The 10,028-nt window shown below is 46.1% G+C and overlaps 1 protein-coding gene across 1 annotated transcript in view; it reads left to right on the top strand.

Annotated features, from left to right (window-relative positions):
- Window positions 1-6,838: 6,838 nt before the first annotated feature.
- The window catches only part of RAD23B (RAD23 homolog B, nucleotide excision repair protein), a gene marked incomplete at both ends in the record, with an annotated part of 45,484 nt that continues 42,294 nt past the window's right edge, over window positions 6,839-10,028 (top strand). Inside the window, one exon of the mRNA XM_080709517.1 lies at window positions 6,839-6,904. Coding sequence (XP_080565643.1) covers window positions 6,839-6,904 — 66 coding nt within the window. The remainder of the gene's footprint in view (window positions 6,905-10,028) is intronic.

The raw sequence follows: 10,028 nt of genomic DNA, 5'->3' as shown, positions 1-10,028 counted from the left end.
AAAGCCTAAGTCTTTACCACATTTTCCACCCTTGGGCCTGCCTGCGTTATCAGCAGAGTTCTTTTCCCGGCTTCTTCGGCTGAGCCCTTTATTTTCCTTCCCTATGCCTGATGTATTTCTACCTCATGGCCTTGTGTCTATCTGGACATGATAAGTGCAATATGTGTGTGAACATTTATGGCTAATATTATTGCTTCCCCTATTTGGTCCCCTCTCATTTTCCACAGTAACTGCATGGCTGGCTTCTTTGCTTCTGTCTACTCTAGTTTCACCTCACTAGGGAGACTTCTCTTGATTAATCTGTGTGTCAGTCTGGAAAATGTCACAATGCCAATTAGGTATTTTATGGGTTGAGTTGTGTCCTCCCCCTCACCACCAAAAATAAAAAGAGACATTGAAGACCAAAACCCCAGTACCTCAGAATGTGACCTTATTTGGAAATAGGGTCATTATAGAAGCAATTGGTTAGATGAAGTCACACTGAAGTCATTCAGGGTGAGCGCTTCATCCAGTATGACTGGCGTCCTATGTTTCAGAAAAGCCCAGTGAATGAGAACTGGCTGCCAACAGTGGAAGGTGCCAAAGAACCAAAGAAAGAAGCAGATGAATCCAGGATTGCACTAAATGTAATTTATTAGGGACTTTTGTACAGAAGTGTGCCTTGGGTGGCAGCAAGGCAGGAGGAAGGATTATGTTGTTAATTTAGACAAAAGTGGACCCCAGCCAACCCTAATATACCTGGGCTTTCTCAAAAACTATTAACATATTAAATGTTGGTTAAGAAACAATGCAGGGGCATAGCATAAAACAACTATCTTTTATTGTGCCTGTGTGGTACTAGAGACTGAACCCTGGGACATTCTTTTTTTTTTTTTTTTTTTCTTTTTTGGTGGTACTGGGGTTCCTGGAAGCCCTTCTACCTCTGGGCTACACTCCCAGACTTATTTTTTTTTTATACTTTTTTATTTGGAAACAGGGTCTCCTAAGCCAGCGCGCGCGGCTGGCTTTGAACCTGCGCGATCCTCCTGTCTCTGCCTCCCAAGCGCGGGGATTACAAGCGTGCGCCACCACACCTGGCCGAACCCTGGGACATTCTAACACTGAGCTTTTTTGTTTTGAAACAGGGTTTTTCTAGGTTGCTGAGGCTGGCCTGGAACCCGTGATCCTCCTGTCTCAGCCTCCCAAGTACTAGGATTACAGGTGTGTGCCACCATGCCTGACTTCTTGTATTTTTCTCCCCAGTACTGGGAATGGAACCCGGGGGCATTCTACCTCCAAGCTACACCCCCAGCCCTATTTTTTATTCTTTATTATTTTGAAACAAGGTCTCACTAGGTTGCAGAGGGCCTAAGTAGCTGAGGTTAGCCGTGAATTCAGATCTTCCTGTCTCAACTTCCCAAGCACTGGGATTACAAGCGTGCGCCACCATGCCTGGCTTGACTTCAACTATTTTGATGACTGTTTTGTCTTATAGGGCTTTGAACACATGCCAGGGTCACTTGGCAGGAAATGAGGGTTATGACCAAATGGCATGAGTCAAGATAAGATGGATCTCTATACCTTATAAGAAGAGACACAGGGACATAAATGCAAAAAGGGAGGAAGTCATATACTGATGGAGGTGGAGACTGAAGTGCTAGAGCTGCAAACCAAGGGCTGCAAAGAACTGCTGCAAAGCCTGGTGTGCTGGCATACGCTTGCAATCTAGCAGTTGAGAGGCTGAGACAGGAGGATCACAGTTCAGGGACAGCCTCAGCTACTCAGTGAGACCCTTTGCAACTCAGCGAGACCCTGTTTCAAAATAAAGAACAAAAAATGGGGCTGGGGGTGTGGCTCGGAGGTAGAATGCCCCTGGGTTCCATCCCGAGTACCACATTAAAAAAAAAAAAAAAAAAAAAAGTCAGCCGGGTGTGGTGGCACACACTTGTACTCCCCGCGCTTGGGAGGCAGAGACAGGAGGATCGCGCAGGTTCGAAGCCAGCAGTGCTGGCTTAAGAGACCCTGTTTCCAAATTTAAAAAAGTATAAAAATAGGTCTGGGAGTGTAGCCCGGAGGTAGAAGGGTTTCCAGGAACCCCAGTACCACCAAAAAAAAAAAAAAAAAAAAAAAAAAATCAGCAGCAAGGAGACAGAGAATTCTCCCTGGGGGGGAGGGAGGGAGGGAGAGAGAGAGAGAGAGAGACAGATAGACAGACAGACAGACACACTCTTTGGTCTAGCTGCCCAAACAAAGTAATTTAGGTATAATTCCAGGAAGAAGGGACTCTACAATGTGGAAGACTATAGGGAAACTACAGGGAAAGTGCAGGACTCTGGAGTGAGAAATAAGGCTCTCTGGGCCTGAAGGGGCAAGGTAGGGAGCAGTTACTAGAATCTGTGAGTCACCAGGAGAGGAGCCACCTTACAGAAGCAATGCCCTTGTACTGCCGTCCACACACAGTAATGAATTCCCTCACTTCACTTTCTTCCTCCTGCCTCCTGCAGAGACGCTCCAGGAAGCCAGCTGAGGTCCTCTGGATAGGTGGATAGGTCAGCCTTCTTGGGGCTAATTGCTGGGTGAAGAAGGGGAAGAAAACATATTTAAACATTCTCTGTAGCAACAGTCCCTTTTCCCCAGCTCGATTGATCCTCAAGTGCTTTTTTAGAATAGTACTTATCATCACCTCATATTTTATGTGTTTTGATTTTTAGTTTCTTCTATTCATCTAATTATTATCCTACTAAAATACAAACTTCATGAGCGCAGAGAGTATCTGCCTACTCTATCTCCAGCATCTTGAACAGTTTCTGGTTTGAACAGTCTCAAAAACTACTTGTGGCCTGGCATGGTGGGGCACACTTGTAATCCCCATGCTTGGGAGGCTGAGACAGGAGGATAGCACAGATTCAAAGCCAGTCTCAGCTACTTAGGCTCTCAGCAACTTAATGAGACTCTGTTTCAACGTAAAATATAAAATAGGTCTGGAGGCCCTGGGTTCCACTCTCAGTACCACAACAACAACAAAAAAATTACTTGTGAAATGAATGAATTGTACCAAGTCTGGTATTTACAGCCTAGTGCTATGGTTTGGACACAGTTTAATACGTCCCTCAAGGGTTTGTGTGATAAAATTTAATCCACATGTGAGGTATTATTAAGATGGTAGAGCTGGGCGTGGTGGCGCATGCTTGTAATCCCAGCACTTGGGAGGCTGAGACAGGAGGATAGCACAGGTTCAAAGCCAGCTGCAGCTACTTAGTAAGGCTCTCAGCAACTTAGTGAGATGCTGTTTCAAAATAAAATATAAAATAGGTCTGGAAGTATAGCCCAGAGGTAGAAAGCCCCTGGGTTCCACCCCCAGTACCACCAAAAAAAAAAAAAAAGAGGATGGTAGAAATTTCACTGACTATAGTATCTATGGGTAGGGCCTTTGAGAGGTGATCAAAATTAGGTAAGGTCACCAGGGTTAAGCCCTCGATTGAATACTGGTAATTCTATAAGAGGAAGAAAGCCAGACATACACAGACATGCACACTTTATGTCTCTTTCCCATGTGGTTCCCTTGTGATACCTTGGACTCTTTCAGGAAGGAATCCATTAACAAATGAGGCCCTTAGACCTTGCACCTCCAGAAACATGAGCCAGAATAGACCTTTTTTCTTTACAAAGTTCCCCAGCCTCAGATATTTCATTATAGTAACACAAACTGGACTAATATACCTAGTATTTCCTAGGTTGGCAGCTGCTGCCTATTCTTTTGTTCATCCTATTCCCTGAAACTATTTGACTGATTTCCAAAAATGCAAGCAAAATTCTTTGGCTTGTTTTTAACAAGTATCTGGAATTGATGACTCCCTCTCATCATTTTTTTCTTGGCCTAATAACTATAGAAGCGAAGCTTGAGACCTTGCCTACTAGCAAGTCATCTTAGTGGCTTTTGTATTGTGCCACAGGGGTATAATCTTATTATATAGCATGTGAACTGTAGGACTCTGGAGTCAGGCAACTACATCCTACAGAGATCCAAATAGTATACACATTTTGTTTTATTGGGTAAAAAATTATTATGTCTGAGCTGGGAATGGTGGTGCACACTTATAATCCCAGTATTTGGGAGGCTGAGACAGGAGGATCGCAGGTTCCTAGCCAGCCTCAGATACGTATCCAGGCCCTCTGCAACTTAGTGAAACCCTGCTTCAAAATAAAGAATAAGCCGGGTGTGGTGGTGCACCACTTGTAATTCCCACACTTTGGAGGCTGAGACAGGAGGATTGCGCAGGTTCAAAGCCAGCCTCAGCTACTTAGTGAGGCTCTCAGCAACTTAGTGAGACCCTGTTTCCAAATAAAATAGAAAAATAGTTCTATGGTTTGGACACAGTTTAATACGTTAATAGGGGGAGTATGGCCCAGAGGTAGAAAGCCCCTGGGTTCCACCTCCAGAACCCCCCCCCCAAAATAATAATAATAAATAAGGCTGGGGGGTGTAACTCAGAGGTAGAATGCCCTGGGGATTCAATCCCCATTACTGCTATGTGTGTGTGTGTGTGTGTGTGTGTGTGTGTGTGTGTGTGTGTGTATTATACCTGGCATACAGTTTTTTATAGAAATTAAAAAAAAAACAATTTTTATCTCAACCCTACTTTTTTTTTTTTGCCGTAGGGGGATGAAACCCAGAGGCTGCTGACATTTATTGTGTGCCTGCAATATGTTAGGATTCTTAGGTGCTAGACATTTATCAATGAGCAAAACGAAATCCATGCCTTTGTGCAGCTTGTTTTGTGTGTGTGTGGTAATGGAGATTGAACCCAGGAGCATTCTACTTCTGAGCTACACCCCCAGCTCTATTTTACTTTTATTTTGAAACAGGTCTCACTAGGTTGATGAGAGTTTCACTATTTGCTGAGGTTACACTCAAACCTGTGATTCTCCTATCGCAGCCTCTCAAATACAGGGATTACAAGCATGGGCCACCACGCCCAGTGTGCAGCTTCTGATAAACATAATAAATATGTACAAAGCTGGGTGTGGTAGCACACACCTGTAATCCCAGTACATGGGAGATGAGACAGAAGCACAAGTTCGAGTAACAAAATTCTCAGCAACCTAGTGAGACCCTGTTTCAAAACAAAAAATAAAAAGGGCTGGGGGTGGGGGAGACCTCAGAAGTAGAATGCCCCAGGGTTCAATTTTCATTACTCCCTCCACAATAAACGAAGTAATTAATAAATGCACTATATGGTAACCAGAGGAAAATAAATTCTATATAAGGGATGGAACAGAAGCTGGGACTGAGGCACACGCTTGTAATCCCAGTACTTGGGAGGCTGAGACAGGAGGATATCAAGTTTGAGGTCAACCTTTGCTACTTAGTAAGGCCCTCTGTAACTTAGTGAGACCCTGTTTCAAAATAAAGAATAAAGCAGGGCGTGGTGGCAGACACTTGTAATCCCAGCAATTGGGAGGCTGAGACAGGAGGATCACACAAGTTCAAAGCCAGCATCAGCTTCTCAGTGAGGCTCTCAGCTACTTAGTGAGACCCTGTTTCCAAATAAAGTATAAATAGGTCTGGGAGTACAGCCTGGAGGTAGAAAAAAACCCTGGGTTTCACCCCCAGTACCACCACCAATAATAATAATAATATTAATAATAATAATAATAAATAATAATGAAAGAATAAAAAAATAGGGTTGTAGTTATAGCTAGGAGTAGAATGCCCCTGGGCTCAACCGCCTGTGCTGCAGAAGGGGGGAGGGGTAGGGCAGGATAATGGAGCTAAAAATCTTGCAATTTTAAGTAATGTGGCCCGGGTACATCTCACTGCGAAGGTGACATCTGAGCAAAGGTGTACTCTGGATAAAATCAACAATCCCACGCGGGAAAGAGTAAGACGAAGCGGTGAAAGGAGGGCTGATGTACCCAGTTCTAAAAACTTCTGGATGAGAGGGGAACCACAAGGCAGTTCTGCCTACTGGAGGGCCATAACTAGAACCTCCGTTTAAAATCTGTCCTCCTGTTTAAGACCAAGGTCCAAAAGCCAGCGAGAGAACTCCAGCCTGGCGCTGGGGTCTGTGCCCCAGGGTTAGAGAATCGGTCGACACCACAAAGGCTCCCGCAGCGTCGGTGCTGGCGCACGACCGTGGTTACGTGATCCTCCAACTTACACTCCGCCCCGACTACCGCCCTGGGTCCCGGCTCCCAGGCTCAGCATCCGTCTCCACGTAGCGCTTCCCCGGAGACGGATGGCGCAACTCGCGCAGCAGGGCGGAGTCTGGACATGGGCGGAGCGGCGGCGAGCAGACGACGCGCGCCGAGCTGCGAACGCGACGAGGAAGCCCGGAGGCCCGCCGCCGCCCGCGGTGTGCGCCTGCGCACGGCGGATCTAGGTCGCCGACAGCCCAGAGCCGCCGGCCCCGCCCCACTTCCGGGGCGGAGCTCCTGTTCGCGCCTGCGCACAGCCTCGCCGCACCCTGCGCCTGCGCGCTTCGCCGGCCCGGCCCCATCCCCCCCAGGTTTTTTCTGGTGGGGGAGGGGGCACGTCTCGGCGAGTCACGATGATGGCGGCCACCATCCCGTGGTGAGGTAGCGGATTCTCTGCAGCTCTCGCGGAGCCCCTGGCGCCTCCGGCGCGCTCGGCGGCTGGCGCGTGAGGAAGCACGGCGGCCCTCGCTCGCGGGGAAGGCCGCAGTCGCGGGCGCAGCGGCGCGGCCCGGGGGAGAGGCCGCTGCGAGGGGCGAATGTGACCAGCCCCCACCCCCACCGCCTTCCTCCCGAGAGCGCGGGCGACCCCGGGGCGGCCCGGCCACAGACCCCGCCCAGCGGCCAGCACCCGGCGAGGCCCGGCGGCGAGCTCGGCGGCACCATGCAGGTCACCCTGAAGACCCTCCAGCAGCAGACCTTCAAGATCGACATCGACCCCGAGGAGACGGTACGCGCGGCCGCGTGCGGGGCCGGGGCTCGGGAGCGCGGCGCGGCGGCGGGCCGGGCGGCGGGCCGGCCTCCCAGCGCCCGGGCTTTGTGGCCGGAGGCCCCCGGGAGGCGGTGGCGGGGCGCAGAGGCCCGGGCAGATGGCGGGGCGGCCCGGAGCGCGTGGTGGGGCTGGGGGAGGGGAGGGGAGCGGGCGGCGGCGGCGCAGGTGGGGGAGGGCGGGGACCCGGGAGGCCCGGAGGTCTAGGACTGGGTAACCCGAGATGGTGAGCCTTAAAAAAGTCTCGGGTTCCTTCTGCAGCCACCGAGGTGAGTGGCGAGGGGCTGTGGGAAGGAATTCTGGGCCCCCTTCTCCCTAGAGTCGCAAATCCTCTTTTTCTTTGCGTAACCTGGGGACAATTTACGACCGCGTTTTCAGCCTCCGAACTCACGCCCACCCGTAAATTACACTCAGGCCTTTTTGGTAGTTAAAGTTTTTTTTTTTTTAAATTTTTTTTATTAGAAACCTTCAAATACAGGCTCAAACTCAACTCTAGATTTAACAGGTCCTCTCTTTAGAAGTCTTGGAACGACGGACATTCCACAGTATAGTAGCATTTGAAATGAAGAAAGAATATAGTAACTTAAACTTTCTTCTGCTGATTATGTCTTAAATACTTAACAAGGCCACTGATAAATTCTAATTTTGTCTTCTGTGTTTCTGACTGCAAAAAGACGCTGTGTTGAAGTAAATAAAACTATACCAAGAATCTAAAAAGGCAGTGAGTGTAAATTTACTCATGTTCTAGAATTGAGATATTGTACACCGTTAAGAATGTTGTAATGCAAAGTTTAAACCACCAACTTGCCACCCATTTATATTTTAAAAAGTAATTGCTTCTATTTCGGGTGGAGATCGGGGCTTGATAATTAAATAAACAACAGCCTTTTGTGGCTCTGTAACTTACTTGCTACGACCTTGGGCAGATTACCCATTCCCTACAATAGGAATAATACCTGTAGAGATGGGAGGATTAAATGGTGTTTAGTTGGTGAACAATAAATGAGACTCGTTTCTCAGTGGATACTTTTGAGTGAAAATATAATGCTGTGTTTTATCTTTCACTTAGTCATCTAAAGTTTTCTACATCTTTAATTGCTTAATATATGGAGAGTTCCCGACATTTTTGGAGTTGTGACACAAAATGACTTGATGCCAATATTTTTCATTATTTGAAGTATGATATGCAATTCTTTTGTGTGTGGTTCTGGGGATTAAACTCAAAGTTATTCTACCTCCGAGCTACACCCCCCCCCAGTCCTATTTTATTTTTATGAAACAGGGTCTTACTAGGTAGATGAGCGGCTCACTACTTTCTGAGGCCGTCTTAGAACCTGCCATACTTCAGTGATAGCCTTCCAAGTCGCCACCCCCCCTCCCCTCCTTGGTGGTACTGAGGATTGAACCTAGGGGTGATCTACTTCTGAGTACAGCCCCATCCCTATTTTGTATTTTGAAACAGAGTCTCTAAATTGCTGAGACTGTCCCCAAACCTGTGATCTTCCAGTCTCAGCCTGCCAGGTACTGGGATTTACAGGAATGTGTCAAACAAAACTACATAAAATATCTCTCTGGCTTTGGTTTTTTGTTGTGATATTGGTGCTAGTCTAACTTTATCACCATTTAATATTGAGAATTCCAGAATTACTGAAACCTAAAAACAAATATTTGTGGGTTTATTGAAGTTTTACAATGACTCCCCACACCACTGAAGTATTGTCTGTAAGATTTATTTAGCTCTTTAGGCACTTTACACATACATTATTATCTAAGAGCCAGTGTTGTTGCTGTTTTTTTTAATTTAATTTAATTTTTATTTATTTTATTTATTTTTTTGGTGGTGGTACTGGAGGTGGAACCCAGGGGCTTTCTTAACTCCAGGCTACACTCCCAGACCTATTTTATATTTTATTTGGAAACAGGGTCTCACTAAGTTACTGAGAGCCTCACTAAGTAGCTGAGGCTGGCTTCGAACCCATGCGATCCTCCAGTCTCAGCCTCCCAAGTGTGGGGATTACAAGCGTGCACCACCACGTCCGGCTTCCGGTGTTGTATTTGTATAAAATCCTTAACCACATTTACTGTTTTACATTTTATTTCCAGGGAAAGTAGTAAGATTTTCTGTGAGGCTAACATTACATAAGTCTATTTTCAGTACATTGTTAGAGTGGTTTCAACTGCATATACTATTCATACAGTTTGTTGCTGTTAACATAGATGTAAAAACTAACACACTGGCCAGGTGCAGTGGCGCACACTTGTAATCCCTGCGCTTGGTAGGCTGAGACGAGGATCACACGGGTTCGAAGCCAGCCTCAGCTACTTAGTGAGGTTTTCAGCAACTTAGTGAGACCCTGTTTCCAAATAAAATATAAAAAAGGTCTGGGAGTATAGCTGGGAGGTAGAAAGCCTCTGGGTTCCACTCCTAGTACCACCATAAAAATAAAAATAAAACTAACACTGAAAATATTTGTCAAGACAGGTATTCTAATTCCATTTTGGAAGTCTCTTATTATTTTGTACTATTGACCATTACCATACCACTGTCTTTATTATTAGCCTTTGCAAAGGTCATTTAATTTTTACAATGGTAATGCACGCCCTCTTATATTTAAGCACTAAGCAACAAATGAGAAATGTTACCTGTGAGGTGGGGAAACTTTTGCTAAGGCTTCTGCTTCATTATATGATGATCTAAATGGAAGAAATAGCGTTCTTAAGATGTCTAATAGACCACTACCATAAAATTTTTAACAATTCTTTAGTTTGATGGTGTGTTGGACATTTAGCAGAAAATGAAATGCACCCAGATTTTACGCTCAGACCCAAAGTCATATATATGTATGTATATATTTTTTTGTGTTGCTGTTAACTTAAATCCATTAAGAACAGGTAAGCTGAACATGGTAGACCATTCTTGTAATCTCAGTATTTGGGAGGCTTAGATAAGAAGATGGCAGGGTTGAGGCGAGCCTCAGCAACTTAGCAAGACCATTTCAAAATAAAGTCTGTGAGTGTAGTTCAAAGGTAGAAAGCCCCTAGGTTCAATCCCAAGTACCAAAATCTAAAACCAAATCAAAACAGA

This window comes from Muscardinus avellanarius (genome assembly GCF_963383645.1).
Source record: "Muscardinus avellanarius genome assembly, chromosome: 13".
Lineage (NCBI taxonomy): Eukaryota > Metazoa > Chordata > Mammalia > Rodentia > Gliridae > Muscardinus > Muscardinus avellanarius.
Note: the sequence above shows the minus strand (reverse complement) of the source record. Positions and strands in the feature narration are given on the sequence as shown.